This window comes from Amia ocellicauda, chromosome 6 (assembly GCF_036373705.1).
Source record: "Amia ocellicauda isolate fAmiCal2 chromosome 6, fAmiCal2.hap1, whole genome shotgun sequence".
Classification (NCBI taxonomy): Eukaryota; Metazoa; Chordata; class Actinopteri; order Amiiformes; family Amiidae; genus Amia; species Amia ocellicauda.
The window spans coordinates 19,431,383-19,450,296 of record NC_089855.1 but is presented as its reverse complement, the minus strand read 5'-3'; the positions used below and the strand labels follow the sequence as shown (position 1 = coordinate 19,450,296).

The following is an 18,914-nucleotide window of genomic DNA, read 5'->3' as shown; positions in this document are numbered from 1 at the left end:
CCTCCAAAAAAAGGCCTAGTCCTTCAAGAGCAAGGATGGGTCGAGGCTCGCCAATCTGCCAACAGATGCGTCAGCGAATAATCCAACACTTTGAGAACAACATTCCCCAAAGACAAATCGGTAGGATTTTGGGCATTTCACCTTCTGCAGTGCACAATATTATTAAAAGATTCAGGAATCCGGTCAAATCTCGGTGCATAAAGGGCAAGGCCGAAAACCACTTCTGAATGTGCGTGATCTCCGATCCCTCAGACGTCACTGTCTTAAAAAACGTCATGAGTCTGTAATGGATATCCTGACATGGGCTCGGGAATACTTTGGTAAACCTTTGTCAGTCAACACCATTCGCCGCTGCATCCACAGATGCAAGTTAAGGCTTTACTATGCAAAGCAGAAGCCAGACATCAACACTGTCCAGAAGCACCGCCGACTTCTCTGGGCTCGGTCTCATCTGAGATGGACAGTAGCACAGTAGAATCGTGTTTTGTGGTCTGATGATTCAACATTTCAAATAGTTTTTGGACAAAACAGCCGTTGTGTTCTCCGGGCCAAAGAGGAAAAGGACCATCCAAGCTGTTATCAGCGTCAGATCCAAAAGCCAGCGTCTGTCATGGTAAGGGGGTGTGTTAGTGCCCATGGAATGGGTAACTTGCACATCTGTGAGGGCACCGTTAATGCAGAAAGATATGTACACATTTTGGAGCAACATATGCTGCCATCCAGACATCGTCTTTTCCAGGGACGTCCCTGCATTTTCCAGCAGGACATCGCCAAACCACATTCTGCCCGGATTACAAGCGCATGGTTACATAAGCAGAGAGTGCGGGTGCTAGCATGGCCTGCCTGCAGTCCTGACCTGTCTCCCATTGAGAATGTGTGGCACATTATGAAGCACAAAATAAGGCAACGAAGGCCCTGTACAGTTGTGCAGCTGAAGAAATGCATAATGGATGAATGGGGAGAAATTCCTCTTGCTAAACTTAACCAACTGGTGTCTTCAGTGCCCAAACGCTTAATAAGTGTTATTAAAAGAAAAGGTGATGTTACATAGTGGTAAACAGTCGACTGTCCCAACTTTTTTGGAGTGTGTTGCAGTCATCAGATTTGAAATGAGTGTATATTTTCAAAAATAAATTAAATTCACAAAGTAAAACATCAAATAATGTGTTAATTAGTACAGGGTGAATTGAATTTTCAAATGACTTTGTTTGTTTTTTTGCATTTATCTTACTGTCCCGTCTTTTTCGTAATTGGGGTGGTACAATAGACTAGTTGGTCTTGCACACAACTAAAGATATAAAAGGTAAAAACACAAATGCATAAAACACTGCTTTCACCTTTCCTACCTTGGTTTAAATGTGTAGATTAAGAATGTCTCCTGTTGTGTCTCTTCCATGCAGTTCTCTCTGTGCATCTGCTGATGTGAACGAAATCATACATGTTTAGGGCACCAATCTCAATGCATTCAAAGTTACTGTATCAAATCATGGGAAAATGTTTCACATGACAGATGCTGTAACAAAACTAAAGAAATATGCATGCGAGGACCCCGTGGTTGCTGAAATTTTATCCTGATCAAATGGCAGTGTAAATGCGACACCACTGATCCTGATCAAATGTACCGATTCATTTGATCCGGATCAGAAATGGCAGTGTAAAAGCGCCTATTGATATATTATAGTATTGCTGCATTTGTCATTACAAATGTATAATAGTATCATTTTGAGAATATTCAAATTTTTTGACTGTTAATGCTTGTTGTGAATTAAAATTCAGCAGTTCAACAGTTTTAAAAGCATGCCTGTTTGTTTCTATTCTGGCAGTTATATGGTATCTGTTTGTTGTGTTTGTTTGCTTACATTTTTTTCATTAATACAAATTCACTATGAATATTTTGATAACCTCAGAGGTGAAAATGATATATTCAACTTTGTTTAATTTGATTTGATTTGATTGAAAAGTAAATATACTGTGGATAAACAATGATAATAAAACGGTCATGAGCATCAAAGAAATTCAGATTTCACAAACCATTTAAGAAATTATTTCTAAATTGGGCAACAAATATGTTTAATTCTGATGTCTTCCGTTCCTCTGTAGAAGCTCTGACCTCACATGATTAATGTCTGTTGTAATTAGTCATATGTCCAGAAAATATGAGTACATTCAAAACAAAGAAGTGAGAGTGTTTACAGATAAATAAACCTGCCCTTGGTTTCTGCCTACAAAACAGTAGTGTAATGTATTTTCTTATCAGCAGAGATACATTTGGTATACAATTACTACATGAATATAATCATATAGTGTTTATTTAAGCCAATTTTTTCTTTCTTTCCTTCTTTGTTCTTTAACATATGAGAGTTCATGAAGGTTATAATGCAATGAAATAATGTATTTATTTATATAAAATAGTTATATAAATACCTGTATCTCCAGGCAAACTTAATCATATACATCATATCATTACATTAATTACTTGAGTATTTCAATGATTTCATGATCTTGTAACATTAACTGTATACAGGTTCACAAAGCCTGAAAATCAAGAGTCCAGTTCAGTTATTGATATTGGAATCTGAAAACCATACTCATGATCCTGTGAAGTTACATTTTATTAGAGTAGTTACAGACATGGGATCTCTGAATTAAGTCTAATGCTAATGGTAAAATACAATGTTTTAAAGAAAGTCTCAGTAGCTAACCACTTATGATAGATGGCAGGAATCAAGACAAAAACACTAGAATACTGAATTGGCAAACAGAGGACTGAATTATGAAAAATAATTTACTTTTGAATTCCCAAACCATTTGAAAAATATATTTAATAAGGAATTTTAATTTACACCGGATCACCAACAAAAACCAGTGTTGTAGTTTATATGGAGACCTGATAATCCACTGAAGACTCCTCCCTCGGTTCAAGGTCACAATGGCAAAAAGTTCATACGTCACACTCAAAGGAACCCAGTATATAAGTATTTAGACCTAAGCAGAGATAGCTAAGGGAGGTTGGATGTGGTTCCTGACATGTGTGGATTGAACACAACCAGGAGCAGAAAAGTATTTATATTGTAATTTTTTAAATATATATTTATTTATTTTTATCCTTGGAATTTGATAAAGAAGACTAGTACATAAACCTAACCATAATGGGATTTGGAGTAAGTATTTTTCAACTGCATTATTGTTGTTTTTTAAATTATTATTATTACTATTTAATTATTTGTACCACTGCCTAGCTGAGCATTAGTGGTGCCTAAAACATTAGTTATATTGATACCTGACACAAAATATGGATACCTGATACTTTGAGTAACACCTGCTAGAAAAACTGTGTGATATTTGATACCAGACACAATATTTGGGTGATAATCGATATTAAACTTGAGTGATACATTAAACCTGACAATAAATAGATGAATGATACGCATTGGGTGACATAAAATATGTGTGATAATCTGGAAACAAATGGCAACTGACAGCTGAACTCTAAACTTACTGGTTGAATGCAAAACAGTGATCCTTGACAATTGACACTGAGGAGTAACGATGTGCTAATAATGGACTGAATATGCAAAACATAAATGCGTTTCAATGAACTCGTGTGTACTGGACAATGTACATGTCTGAACTACACAGCTGGGAGGGAATATTGTTGATTGTTTTTGGTCGGTAATTACGTGCACATTTAAAAAAAAAAAAGAAGAAGAGTATCAAGATATGCCTTTTTACTGCACAGACACTAGTACTGAGTACAGTGTCACTGGAGGTCAGTGATGAAGTTATTTGCAGTGTACTGAATACTGTGATATGTCTGTGAAAGGCTGAGATATATGGTAATCATGGAGATTTTACTGGCAGAAATGCATTAATTTTAATGGACGTTTCTCCTGACTCTCAGAGTGTCCCACCAGAAATTGGTATTGTGGATGAAGTTGAAACACCTGGTCACAAATGTGGCTACCACAGGGTCATTACTAGAGGACACCACCACCATTATTGTCTTTGCAAGGAGCCAAGACTGTATGATCTCTCCAGAAAATGTTAGCAGACGGACATAGTTACAGGTTGTTTTCAGGGGCGGATCAAGCTACCCAAATTATAGAGGAATGGCAATGCACAGATTCCACTTTTATGGTTCTTGAAAATAGGATATCCTTCTGCTACTGCCAGAGATAATCAGAGATAATCAGAGATGGGCTCTTGAAAGTTATTTTGGGACTACAGAGGATAGGGATCATTTTAGGTTGGTTAGACTTCCAAGAGGAATGTGAGGAACCATCCTTTTACCTGTATTGCTTAGATAAAATACTGCAAAGGGTTCTTCTGAAAGGAGGAATCACTCTGGAAGAGATAATCAAAGCTAGAATGAAGCAAGTGGTTAAAAGTACCCTCAACCAAGGTCTATTCGCATTAAGACTGCAGATAACTCATAAGTTACATGAACCTCACTCTCTGTTTCAAACTGTTATGAAAAATAAAAGAGGAGGGTTAATTTTCTTCAGCATTTCCTGAAATACCTTAAAAAAATATTTTTGCATTAGTGTGCCCAGACCCTATGAAAAATTGAAAGGTATTAATTCTTGTTGGGACTAATGCCAGTCTTGTGAGACATTTTCTTAAAAGCTGCCAATAAAAGGCAGGAATTTTGTTTTTCAACACTTTAAGCATCCACTTATCACAGAGGCATACCAGAATTTACTAACAGTTGCAGGCAGCCTCTTCCTATCTCTAAGGAAGATAGTGAGCAAAAAGGAAATTGCCAAAGGCAGTAACACTGAGTCATAGCCCACCTTTCCAATGGAAGTGGAGCCATTTAAATTAACCATTTCCACTGTCAAAGAAACAGTTGTGAAATTACCACCCACATTGCTCAACTTTGGAAATTCTCCAGTAGTGAAAAAATGGAAGAAGCGTTGTGTGATCAATTGATGGAGATTCACTCTGTCTGTCCTAACTTGGGTATAAGTGACACCCTTGCCATGGAGTGTGAGCTTCGTTGTAAGCTTAGAGGTGAGGTACATAGTGGGGAGGACTCCTGTGGATTTTTTTTGCAGACAGTTATGTTCAGCTTTGCTTTGCGGACCTCTCACTCAAACTGTATGAGCTAACATCTCTTATATGGTAAGAGACACCCTTCTCACAGTGCATTAACATATAAAATAGTGGTTTGTGGTCAGATGTGCATGGTAATAATTAAGGTAGAAGCTGTACCTTCTAAGGATTTAGCATTATTTCCAATCAACAGCCATAAGATATTAACCATCCCTTTTGTCACTAACCCACCACTGCATGCCTGTCAAAATATTTTAGTTGTCCAAAAATGTACACTTGACGTAGACCAGTAGACCAGAATTATAATGTAGCATTTAAAGGATTAATGACTAAAATGACATCTGTGACAAAGAGTATCAAAAAAACTAGCAGGTTTTTTTTCAGTCCCTCTGTAGAATGATGCAACACCATGGACCACACAGGGGGTAGCTCCACTCTACTGGGGTGTTGACTGACTTAGAAGCAATGCGCTTCCCTTTATAACATCCATACTACATGAGAGGTCCAACCACCCCTGCCAGCAGCCACTTATCCCAGCACCGTCACCCTATGTGATATGCAACACAACCCACTCCTGTTGCATGATCTACATCTACAGCAAGACTAATCACCCTACAACACCATACATAGCACTACACAGGAGGTAAACCCCCTGACATGCTACATTATATATATATAAGCCCCTTCATCACTCATGGATTACATTTTTTTTTAAATGTCCGTCATACCAAGTAACGAGTAAGACATCATATAAACTTCAGAAGTTGTTCATGTAACCCTCCGCAACACTGCAACACTTTTTATCTATTTTTTTATTATCGTGTCACTGGCTAACTTTATTTTTTAATCTGTTTGTTTAATTATAATCCAGTGTTCATCCTCTAATTATTAATATGCTATGAATTACACATCGGATCTCTGTACATAGAGAGCATATAGCACGGGATCTGCAGTTGTTTGAATGCAAGGTAAAACCCAAGTACAAATTATTTCTTCCTCTTCCTAAACTCACCGGGAAGGAAGATTCTTCTTGTTTTAAAATAGAAAATTACGTTTATCCCTCACTCGTTATTCTCAGATCTCAGATTTACACTGCAGTAGCCTTCAAAGTACAGAAACATTTTCCAGTCATTGAAAATATTTTAGAAGCCACTCTTTTCTGTCACAACTGAAACTTTATTCAAGGATTGGATGCATCTTTAATGTTTTTCCTCCAATTCTTGAACTTGGCTTATTCAATTGCAGTGATGTTTAATTGGGATTATTTTGTGAATTTGTCTACTTGTTTTCTGGGTAGCTAGAGTTCATTTTGTCACTTGGTTATTCTAAATCAGACATATAATTAACTGTGAACTTCAGCCTTCCTGTTCTTTTCCAATTGAAATTTCATTATTTGTTTCTGCTGACCAGATGGGAAAATACAAGCTCATTTGCCTTTTGACTTCAAGGTTTGGTGGGGTAATAGTCCATGTAACAGGCCCGCCTCTTGTGTTTGACCCTGCTCTCCGGAATTGCAGTGAAATGAGACCATTTGTAAGATTAGTGAAATCTAGAGCAATTACTAGTGCTTGGGAATACACAATTCAATGTATTAAGCAAAAGGATTAATCTGTTTAACTTGCAGAAGTTCTACTAGCCTAGAAATAGTGTTCACTGGGTTACAGTAAAACAAAAAAATAACTTTTTTTTATAACAATGAAAAAACTTAACAGGTTGGATGCTTGTCAAAGTTTAGCTCAGTTAATTGATAGGCTTTATGTTACTATCCAGTAATGCTGCTGACATCCATGTTTTAAAAATGTAATCTTTTTTTTCAACATTTTAATATTCATAACTTTTAATACTTTCTGAAAAAATTATGTTTTCTTTAATATTTTATTCATCCTGACTAAGATATTTTCATTTATTTTTTATAATCTCTTTATTTTATTTTTTTCTTGCCATGTTTAAGGGGAATTGTGAGGATGTTACACAGCATAGAAATTACAGTACAATAGCTTACTCCAGTGTGGGCAACACATTTAGCAGTTGAGTGATTTTTAAATTAAACTAATTTTTATCAGAGATGTTAATAAATTGTTGGAGTATGCAGGGTTCACTTATGAACATCTTCATATTTTGCCTTTTTCTATACAAAACTGCTTTCAAAATTCACAAAAATCATATTGTTAAAGGTTTCACATTGAAGTATTTAATTATTGCATTATTTATAACATGCTTTTCACTGTTGCAGGAAGGAGGTGATCAGTATAAGTTGGCTGCGACATCGGAGCAGGGGGAGAAGAAGGGAAAGAAGGAAAAGAAGGGAACACATAACACAGATCAAGAAGACCTGAAGAAGGATGTTGATTTGGTAAGGCCCAGTCTGAAGTGCTTTGTGATCTATGCTAAGAATTTGGAAGATGTTTCTTCAGGTGAAAATTTGCTTTCTAACAGCTTTAGAAAAATGCTTACCATGTGAAATTAACATTCAAGCATATGTTTGAAAAATTTACAGTATTTGTCATTGAACCAACATGTATTTATTTTAATTTGGTAATGTTCAAGATTTCACTTTACATTTTAAATAACTGCATGATTTATTTATTGTGCAGGATGATCACAAGCTCACATTGGATGAACTTAATCAGAAGTATGGCACTGATCTCAGCCGGGTAAGCTTTTATCAATTCCTGGTCCAATTATTTTTGATAGTTCTGTCACCTTAATGGAGGAAAAAAAAACATCAGGGCTGTGACACCTAGCACCAGCTTATAAAATACATTGATTTAATTCTAAAAGGTTTATAACACAGGTCTTTACTTTCAGATTAAATATCTTTTTTGTTTTTGTTTGTTATAGAATCTTGTTATAATATGCACAAATACAGTTGGGTCCATGAATATTTGGACAGTGACACAATTGTCATAATTTCAAGCAGGAACTAAAGACAGCTGCAGTGCAGGCCTGGCAGAGCATCAACAGGGTAGAAACCCAGCATCTGGTGATGTCTATGGGTTCCAGACTTCAGGCAGTCATTGACTGCAAAGGATTGCAACCAAGTATTGAAACTCACAATTTAATTCATGATTATGTTAGTTTGTCCAAATACTTTTGAGCCCCTAAAATTGGGGGAACCACATATAAAAATGGGTTTAATTACTACACTGTTCACCCAATTTGGATGTAACAACTCTCAAATTAAAGATAAAAGTCTACACTTTCAAATCCATTGTGGTGGTGTACAGAGCCAAAATGATGACAATTGTGTCACTGTCCAAATATGTATGGACCCAACTGTAAATATACATTTTACTTGAGTATTTACCAAGGTGACTTTCCCAAGGACACCAGTTGAACTTTCATCTCTTCAGTGTATAGGCAGCCTTATCTTCATACAGTGAGCCCTGTTTCCTAGCAACAGCAAACACCTATCTTGTTGGGATTTTATTTAGCCAAGAAAGTGTTTATTGTAAATTCTTACTTTGTTCTTTCACCAAAACATCCATCTCTTTATTTCTCGGCTCAGTACCCTCCCACCAATATATGAGCTGTGGCAATTTGTATTGTTATTTTTGTCCTTCTGTAAAGCCATTATACTCCCTTTGAAGACCCCTGACATTTACTTCCCCTTAAAGCTGCTTTCAAAATCCAAAACATGTAGTACTGGTGTTTTTCCAATTTTGTATTTTCAGGGCTTAAGTGCTGCCCGTGCTGCTGAGATCCTAACACGAGATGGCCCCAATGCTCTCAGTCCTCCTCCCACCACCCCAGAATGGGTGAAGTTTTGCAAGCAGATGTTTGGAGGGTTCTGCATGCTTCTCTGGATTGGAGCACTGCTCTGTCTCGGTGCTTACATTATTCAGATTGCCACAGAGGAAGAACCTCCTAGTGACAATGTACGCATGTAGATAAAGCTTTAAAGAATAGCATCATTTGGTTCTGATAGCTGTTCATGAATATTAATTTTGTTTTGTATCTGTTTTCACAGTTATATTTGTGTGTGGTACTTGTTGTTGTTGTTGTCGTCACTGCCTGTTTCTCATACTACCAAGAAGCTAAGAGCTCCAGGATCATGGACTCCTTCAAGAACATGGTCCCTCAGGTATTGCTTTGCATATACAATGGAAGGTGTCATATCGTAAACATAACATGGACAGTCCAATGCATGGGGGTGGAGTAAATTAAGCAGAATTGTCACCCAGTTTTTATTTTTATATTTAGAACAGCAGATCATTTAAGTTGTTCTTTTGTTCTTTTTAGCAAGCTATGGTTATTCGAGAGGGAGAGAAGAAAAGCATAAATGCACAGGACGTTGTTGTCGGAGACCTGGTTGAAGTAAAGGGAGGAGACCGAATACCTGCTGATTTGAGAATCATCTCTGCTCAGGGCTGCAAGGTTGGTTTAGCTTGTGTGTCCAAGCCAAAGCAAGTGAGTGCCAAGAAGGCAGCTGTATTATCCAAAAAGTGGCAAAATTGACAAATATTTTGTTGCTATGCAGGTTGACAATTCCTCCCTCACTGGTGAGTCCGAGCCTCAATCCAGATCACCTGAATTTTCCAACGAAAACCCTATTGAGACCAAGAACATTGCCTTTTTTTCAACCAACTGTGTTGAAGGTAGGCTTTCAGTCAACTATTGTTTTTGATTTATGAAACTTCTTGGTGTATTTTGAGTAGGGCCTGATAGAATCTACAGGATTCTTTTTCCATATTTCCATAATTCAAATTCCTTTTAAATTACTTAAATTCTGTGGAAAATCTGTATCAATTAATACATTAGATTGAATGTTCTTCTATAAAGATATACAGATTTCAAGTGACATTTCAAGTTTTCTAATACTGTCTGCTACCAACTGTGGTCAGTTGAGTGCTGACAGAAGGTACAAATAATCACATCACATAATCACATGGAAATTATTGAGCATTTAGGTGGATATGTATTTTTTGTTGGCATCTTTGCAATGCTTCCTTTTTCCAGTCAATTTGACATTTTAGTTTGTGCCATGAGGCTCTTTTATTTTAAGCCTCAGACTGAGATCAAGAGTCTGGCTGATACATGAGTGCTGTACCTAAAATCAAATTGGAAATGCATTTGTCATAGAACTAAAATGCAACTGTCATACCAACAACCTCTATGAACCCGGATGTATTAAATATGCACTAACAAAATTTGGAAACTCAATAGAATCTGTACTGTTTCATGGATTAATTTTATTGTGAATATGATATTTTATTGTGTGATTATGATATTACTGTTGTTATTGTTGTTGTCTGATAGGTAGTAATACTTTCTTTTTGCAGAAATTCTACTTAAAAAATAATTGCACTTGTGGATTCCGTCATGCCCTTATTATGAGTAATGTTTCCAGTCACCAGTTAAACAAATGTAATGGTTTGTTATACTAAACATTCTTCTTGGAAATCTTTAATGGTTTTTACCTGGATATCTGTGTACTGTCTCAAAAAGCCAAATGTACCACAGTACAGTACATTTTATAAACCTATCCATTAACTCTTCACTATAAAAAATACTAGATCTTCTCCTCTTTGTGTCCACTTTTCTCAGGCACTGCTCGTGGCATTGTCATCAACACTGGTGACAGGACTGTGATTGGACGTATTGCTACTCTTGTATCTGGTCTGCAAGTCAGGCAAACTCCTATCTCTATTGAAATTGATCACTTCATCCGTATCATCAGTGCTGTGGCTGTCTTCTTGGGCCTTACCTTCTTCGTCCTGTCGCTCGTCCTTGGCTATACTTGGTTGGATGCTGTCATCTTCCTCATTGGGATCATTGTGGCCAATGTTCCTGAGGGTCTCCTGGCTACCGTCACTGTAAGAATTAATTAAATTAACAATTGGAAGGACATGGCTACAACTTACTCTTAGTTTTTAGTTATTAATATATAATTGATATGTCTGTTTTTTTCCTGCATTGAAGTATTATACCTAATCATATTCCCTGCCCTCTGCCTTGACAGGTGTGTCTGACTCTCACAGCAAAGCGTATGGCCCGTAAGAACTGCCTTGTGAAGAATCTGGAAGCTGTGGAGACTCTGGGGTCCACCTCCACCATTTGCTCTGACAAGACTGGAACCCTGACTCAGAACAGAATGACTGTGGCCCATATGTGGTTTGATAACCAGATTCATGAAGCTGACACCACTGAAAACCAGAGCGGTAAATGTAACCTGCCAATTGTATTGAACATTGTTATTTGCACATGCAGGATGTGCTGTATATTTTTTTATTTTTAATTTTTTTATGTCTTTTTGCAGGCACCTCCTTCAACAAAAGTTCCCCAACCTGGACTGCTCTTGCCCGTGTAGCTGGTATATGCAATCGTGCTGTGTTTCTGTCTTCACAAGATGACGTGCCAATTCTTAAGGTTCTAATGGTTTTCTATGTTTGAACTATGTGCATTTGTGCATCTTAAATGAAAAAATGCTTTGATTTGTTAAATGGTAATATAATTGGCTGTATTTAAATTCATAATTGTAGCATTTTATGCATTACATTTAAAAATGCAGGCAAAAATTATAATCTTAATGAAAATGTGAAATTTAATTTAAAGGTTCCAGCCACTGCAGCACAGAGGTGCTCTCTGCTGAGGGCCTGTGCTGCTGTGATCGGTCTGACTTCTAGATAATTGCAGCCTTTTAGTCAAGTATCATTGCTGATTTATTAAATGATGTATACTAAGAAGATTTTTTTCCAGTCCAATGTCTAATATTAATTATCTATTTACTTCCTTTTTTGTTTTAGTTTTTTCTTGAATGTGTGGAGTAGGCTGTGTATACACCGATCAGCCATAACATTATGACCGCCGACAGGTGACGTGAATAACACTGATAATCTCGTTATCATGGCACCTGTCAGTGGGTGGGATATATTAGGCAGCAAGTGAACATTTTGTCCTCAAAATTGATGTGTTAGAAGAAGGAAAAATGGGCAAGCGTAAGGATCTGAGTTCAAGGTGTTAACTTGGCCTCCAAATTCCCCAGTCTCAATCCAATCAAGCATCTGTGGGATGTGCTGGACAAACAAGTCCGATCCATGGAGGCCCCACCTCACAACTTACAGGACTTGAAGGATCTGCTGCTAACGTCTTGGTGCCAGATACCACAGCACACCTTCAGAGGTCTAGTGGAGTCCATGCCTCGACGGGTCAGGGCTGTTTTGGCGGCAAAAGGGGGACCTACACAATATTAGGCAGGTGGTCATAATGTTATGGCTGTATAACATTACTTACTACTTCAAAGTGTCATGACTGCAAGCTTTAAAGCAACACATTTTGAAAACTGTGAGAGGGTCTGAATATGGAACTATTTTTGTTTTCAGATGCATCCATTTCTTTATGTCTTCCGGTTATTACAAGCATATATCTTTCCATGCTTCATTCACAGTTTCTGTAATATGTTTGCATTTATTTACCAGTTTTCAAAACTATAAATGAGCACTGGTAGTACACATTGATGAAATACTTTTGTTTTTGTTCAGGCAAATAGGTAGATTTCCTTTCATCATTGTACCGTTTCTTCCAAAGCACTCCATCTCATTTTCACTCTTCTTATTATATATATATATATATATATATATATATATATATATATAATTTAATATGCAGAATGTTTTGGAAAATCAATGTCTCTCTATAACTTTTAAATAAGTAGAAGTTTTGTTTTTCTTTGCCCTGCACTATTTTTGGCTGACTGAAATGTTTGGCTGACTGATTGTTTGCCTTCAGGCAGTTACCACTCATACAGGAAGCCTGTTCCGTTATTGGTAACAACTTTCCTTAATATTGACAAAAGATAAAACTGTGACCATGCTTAAACATTGTGGTGTTTTTATATTAATTAAACCACTATGCTTAAAATAATTCTTGCAGAAACTGGGTCAATAACATTAAAGATCATTAAAAAATATTAAAAATGAATGTGTCCCCCTACATTCAATGTAATGAGATTTTGGATCAAAATATATTTTTAAACTCCACAGAGAGATGTTGTTGGTGATGCCTCGGAGTCTGCCTTGCTGAAGTGTATTGAGCTGTGCTGTGGATCTGTGAAAGAGTTGAGGGAGCAATACCCTACAGTGGCAGAAATCCCTTTCAACTCCTCCAATAAGTACCAGGTACAAGGATCCAATATGTATAAACATTTAGCAACACATTATTAATTCCTAGAACTTGATAACCAATGCAATGCTTTTGTATAATTTATGAAAAATGTATCTTAAATGTTTTTTCCGCTAGCTTTCTGTCCACAAGAATGCAAACCCATCTGAAAGCCGATATGTTCTGGTGATGAAGGGAGCCCCGGAGAGAATTCTTGATCGTTGCTCCACCATTCTGATTGAGGGCAAGGAACAGACTTTGGATGATGAGATGAAGGATGCTTTTAATAATGCATACCTTGACCTTGGTGGCCTAGGAGAGAGAGTGCTTGGTAATTGCACAGCTGTAATATTTAGGCTAAATGTCCTTCTGTTGTTATTATTAGATCTGTAAAGTTAAAGGAGAAATTGAAAACTTGTTCGTAAATTATTTTTTTCAAAATCATTGATCTGAGATTATGTTTTGGGTTTTCACAGTTGAAAAGCTTCTTTAAACCTAACAACTTAAAAACATTTTAGTTCTCTTTCCCCCTATAATTCATAATGCCAACCTGTAGTCTTATGTACAAAAAGAGGGTGTATTCTCCTCTAGCTTTGAATGAACACTGAACTCTGCAAATCTCATGGGTGAGAGATGCTAAGATCTGTGCTTTCTGAAGGCACTGGTTCCTCATTGTGCATTTAGTTATTTGCTTTTCTCTTGCTTTAGGTCTCTGCCACTATTTGCTCCCTGATGACCAGTTCACAGAAGGATTTAAGTTTGACACAGAGGAGGTGAACTTCCCAACTGAGAATCTCTGCTTTGTTGGCCTGATGTCCCTGATTGACCCCCCTCGTGCAGCTGTGCCTGATGCTGTCGGCAAGTGCAGGAGTGCTGGAATTAAGGTACAGCTATTGTCCTTCCTTATTGTACTTCTCAATGTACAGATAGGTAACAGGGACAAAATAAAGTTACAACATTATTAGTATTATTATTATGATCCCTGGTTATTTGTTTCAGGTTATCATGGTCACTGGTGACCACCCGATTACAGCCAAGGCTATTGCAAAGGGTGTGGGGATCATCTCTGAGGGCAATGAAACTGTTGAAGATATTGCAGACCGTCTGAAAATCCCTGTTAACGAAGTCAACCCCAGGTAGGATGCCAGTGGCCTTTGTTATGCTTTCCTTAGGGTTGATCAGTTTAATTACATAAAATTACAACTTTAAATTTAGTACCTAAAATGTAAAGTTCTTTAATATTAAGATATTGAGTAAAAGGTTAAGGATCTCTACTCTATGATTTGCATATGTGTTCGAGATTTGAATCTAAAGCTTAACTGCATGTTGTAATCCTATTACCGATGACCTCCTCTCTGGCTACTCTGCCTTCTGCAACACTAAATTAAGTCTAGAGTTGTATAACGCACAAAGCGTCCCTGACAAACATGTTGTATACAGTGGGGCTGTATTGGCTGAAACAAATTAAGTAAAGAATCTTAATGTATTAAGGCATATTGATTTATGCAAGGCAACCAAGGGCGATAAAGCAACAGTGTAGAGTAGATTGGAAATGTTGAATCTGAACTCTTGTGATGTCATCCAAGAGATGTTTGCTGAAAGTCTAGAGTTAGAGTTCTAAAATACGCATGCATCCTCAATGTACATCTTGTTTCAGAGATGCCAAGGCCTGTGTCGTTCATGGCAATGACCTGAAGGATATGAGCCCAGAACAGCTGTCAGATATCCTGAGACACCACACTGAGATTGTGTTTGCCAGAACTTCTCCCCAACAGAAGCTAATCATTGTGGAGGGCTGTCAGAATGAGGTACAGAACACTGCTGGTTTTTTTCTTATTAGTCATGGAATTTAACTGGAATGCAGAGTTTCTAATTCTGCTTGGCATTTTAGAATTAAAGCTATCTGAAGTTCTTCTCAAAAAGTGATCTGACTTTTTTCTGCATTGACAGCATTAATCTATATAAGAAGTGGAAGTTACCATTCAAAGCATGTTAATCAACACACTTCCTATTTGCAGGGTGCTTTTGTAGCTGTGACTGGCGATGGTGTAAATGACTCCCCTGCCCTGAAGAAAGCAGATATTGGTATTGCCATGGGTATTTCAGGCTCAGATGTGTCTAAACAGGCTGCTGACATGATCCTTCTGGATGACAACTTTGCTTCCATCGTGACTGGTGTAGAAGAAGGTAAAGCAAGTCTATATAGAGATCTTTGGAACATTTATTTTAAATAAATATCTGGAACTCTTTGTTGTCAATCCTCTTGCTTCTGTTTTCCACAGGCCGCCTGATCTTCGATAACCTGAAGAAGTCCATTGCCTACACCCTGACTAGTAAAATTCCAGAGATGACACCCTTTCTTGCTTTTGTTGTTGCCTCCATCCCTCTGCCCCTGGGAATAGTTGCTGTTCTTTGTGTTGACTTGGGTACTGACATGGTGAGCATGTGGCTTTATTATGATTTTTATTATTCTTCAAGGAATCTATCACCTCCCTATTTTGAAAATGTTTAAAAAATACTATTAAACTGTATGCATGATCCAGAATTATTTGTTCATAATGACCATTTGGGGGATTTAGTTTTGGTATTTCTTAATTTTTTTCTATTCTTTTCGCAAGCTTCCAGCTATCTCCCTGGCTTATGAACAAGCAGAGAGTGACATCATGAAGAGACAGCCCAGAAATGCCAAAACAGACAAATTGGTCAATGAAAGGCTGATCAGTATGGCTTATGGTCAAATCGGTAAGTTGCTTGACTGGGGGGATGAGGGGTCAGTATATTAATGATAAAGCACTTTTATTTTCCCGAATTGCAAATCTAAAACAAATTCCAGAATAACAAAGACATGTTTTTGTTGTCAGGTATGATTCAAGCCCTTGGAGCATTTTTCACCTATTTCGTTGTCCTGTCTGAGAATGGTTTCCTGCCACTCAAAGTACTTGGCCTCCGTGTTGACTGGGATGATAAATTTTTAAATGAGTTGGAGGACAGCTATGGACAACAGTGGGTCAGTATTCCGAACAATCTTTATTGGAAACCACAGATAATTTCATCTCAAATGATGAAGAAGGGGTGGCCTGGGAGGCAGAGTTTTGTAACCCTTTTTGTATCCTCTTGTGATTCTTTTAGACCTATGAGCAAAGAAAGGTTCTTGAATATACCTGTTACACAGCCTTCTTCATCAGCATTGTGGTTGAGCAGTGGGCTGACTTGATCATCTGTAAGACGAGGAGAAATTCAATCATCCACCAGGGAATGAAGTATGTATCTTGTAGCCCATTTTCAAGAAGAGTAATGAAGCAAAACATTGTGAATGCAATGAAAATCTCTCTAAAACCTGGTTTTAATCTTACATGCAGTTTTATGGTTTAATTTTATATGTACACCTGCATTTGCAAAGGAAGTGGGAATTCAATTGCCTACATGGGAATTGATGTGAGGATTTTTTTGGAAGCACTTGGCAGTATATTCTTTGTATTTTATTCACAGAAACAACGTCCTCATCTGTGCGATGTTTGAAGAAACTGCTCTGGCTTGCCTCCTGTCTTACTGCCCTGGAATGGAAGCTGCCCTCAAAATGTACCCTATCAAGTAAGTTAATGCTTAACATTATCAGTGAAGTGGTGAAAAAATACTCATAACAAAGCTGCAAAGAGGCCTCTGTGTGCTGTCACTCAGGCAAGATCTCCCTCTTGCCTGCTTTATCTTACACAGCAGACACCTGCCTTTCACTTATGTTGGTGAGTACTCACTGCTGAGTAGATTTTGCAGATTAAATGATGCTTGATTTTACTATTAGTTTGTCAAGAGCTTAAACGTCGAACGTACTTATATTCTTTTTATTAATAATAACTAAATGGTTATGGTGCGGGGCCAATAGCCTCTGATCCACCCGTAGTCCCTACAGCAACTCTTCAATTGGCAACACAACACCACGGGCACCTGGGTGCTCCAATTGGTCAAAATTGTCTATTCCCGGCAATTTCACAGCTGTCCCACCCCCCTTCCTGGGGTATGATGTGAACATTCATGAAGGACAGCCCACCGCGCGTGGCCCTACATGCAGAGATACATCCGCAAAGTGCGATAGCAAGCTGCACACCCTGTCTGTGCACTCGTCTGGCTTCAGCCAAATCCTGTTTATATAATGTATATAATGTTGTTCCCATAATATAAACCTTTGAGCTTCATTAAAATACAAATTAGTTTCTGTTTTGTGAGACAATTCAAATATGTTTCTCTCTTAGGCCAGGCTATTGGTTCTGCGCTTTCCCTTTTGCCATCCTTATCATTGTTTATGATGAAACCAGGAGATTTCTCCTCCGACGCTACCCAGGAGGTGAGAAACTAAAAAATGTTATACATTTTTGTTTGTACATCTAAACAAATATTTTCCCAGTTAGTAGATTTCTTGCATTCCCACTTAAGAGAAATAAGCAGTGATAAAATGTGAAGAATATCAGTATTCCTGTCTAATGTCGCATAATAATGCTATACCTCTAGATTTTATAGTATATTTTTTCAAGATCCCTCCTCCCCTTGCTTGGTTTTTGTTCTTGGGTTAACACTCGTTCATTTCTAATAATTTCTTCATCTTACTTTTCAGGTTGGGTGGAGAAAGAGACGTACTATTAAACCATCACTGTACATCACACCGTTGCATGCATGGTAGTCTTGCTGATCTGACATTTAACTTAACATCAGATGTGTTTTATGGAGAACATTCAAAACAATGGAGATGGCGAACCAAGACATTATGTGTCTTTGTTCTGGAGCAGGACAAATCAAATTTTATACCCATTTTTAACAGTGTAATAAAAAAAATAACCTTTCAGTCAAGTCTCATTTCTGGACTCGGTAACATATAATTTCAGCAATTTATTTTGTTGTCTTTTATTTGCCCATCAAAGCTATGATGAAAGGCCAGAATCCCAGGTTGTACATTGTTTTTTCTATTAGATTGTACCGTTATGTGTGATCATTCTTGGGATATGGGTGAAGTAGAGAAGTGTACAATCTATCATTTCCCTCCCTGCCTCTTCCCCAACACAGAAACACAAAGTTTACAAGGTTTACAAAACAGTTCTTCAACTGCCCATAATCTCATTATGAATTTTATAGCTATGTAATTTAATGAAGATTCTCTATTTTCTGTTAGTGATACTAATGCACTACTAGTAAAAATTAAAGCAATCTCCTTAAAATTTGTTTGATCATGTCTTGATATAATTTAACCCAGAATTACAAGTTTGTCTTTATATATACATATTGTATGCCCCTCTTTTAATAGTAGGCCTATAAATAAATTAATCGTCATTAATTAAGTGTAGGCTACTCTAGTAAGGAACAGACATGTGAAAGACAAATGTTAACACTGAAGGACTGAGACACAGAGATAGGCCTGTATTTGTCTTTGTGTATGGAAGATTTTTGGTTTATGCATTATATTATTTGTAGAGTGCCTTCTAGTAGATCAGAAGTTTGATATGTTCTCAGATCTAAAATCTAAAAAGTCTCAGTATCTGTGTTATATTTGGCAATTATGACATTGCGGTCAATAGTTATGTAGTCCTTCTGTAATACATTTTGATTACATTATGTGTTTGCATCAGCAAAGTCCTAACTAACAGTATGATACAAAAGCAAGAAATGTTTTTCTATAAAGCTCTATTTCGCTTACACTATTGACACTATAGAATATGTTCAATCATGGAAACCTCTCTTAATTATAAGTTAAATAGGCCTATATTATTTTAACA

At 37.2% G+C, this 18,914-nt stretch overlaps 1 protein-coding gene across 1 annotated transcript; it reads left to right on the top strand.

The window, feature by feature from the left end:
• Nucleotides 1-2,996: 2,996 nt before the first annotated feature.
• LOC136751172 (sodium/potassium-transporting ATPase subunit alpha-1) lies at nt 2,997-17,989 on the top strand. Its single transcript, XM_066706548.1, has 23 exons — nt 2,997-3,161; nt 7,289-7,408; nt 7,650-7,709; nt 8,730-8,933; nt 9,026-9,139; nt 9,298-9,432; nt 9,536-9,653; nt 10,603-10,871; nt 11,018-11,216; nt 11,315-11,424; nt 13,038-13,172; nt 13,294-13,486; nt 13,864-14,039; nt 14,155-14,291; nt 14,813-14,963; nt 15,174-15,342; nt 15,438-15,592; nt 15,774-15,897; nt 16,017-16,162; nt 16,285-16,415; nt 16,645-16,746; nt 17,403-17,494; nt 17,762-17,989. Exons 1-23 carry the CDS (start codon nt 3,150-3,152, stop codon nt 17,788-17,790), a joined length of 3,081 nt encoding a protein of 1,026 aa, XP_066562645.1. The 5' UTR covers nt 2,997-3,149; the 3' UTR covers nt 17,791-17,989.
• The last annotated feature ends 925 nt before the right edge of the window (nt 17,990-18,914 follow it).

Excerpts from the sequence above, each read along its gene's own strand:
- LOC136751172 (XM_066706548.1), top strand. Across the intron at positions 11,217-11,314 it reads CACCACTGAAAACCAGAGCG|GCACCTCCTTCAACAAAAGT; the intron begins GTAAATGTAACC and ends GTCTTTTTGCAG. Across the intron at positions 14,292-14,812 it reads GTTAACGAAGTCAACCCCAG|AGATGCCAAGGCCTGTGTCG; the intron begins GTAGGATGCCAG and ends ATCTTGTTTCAG.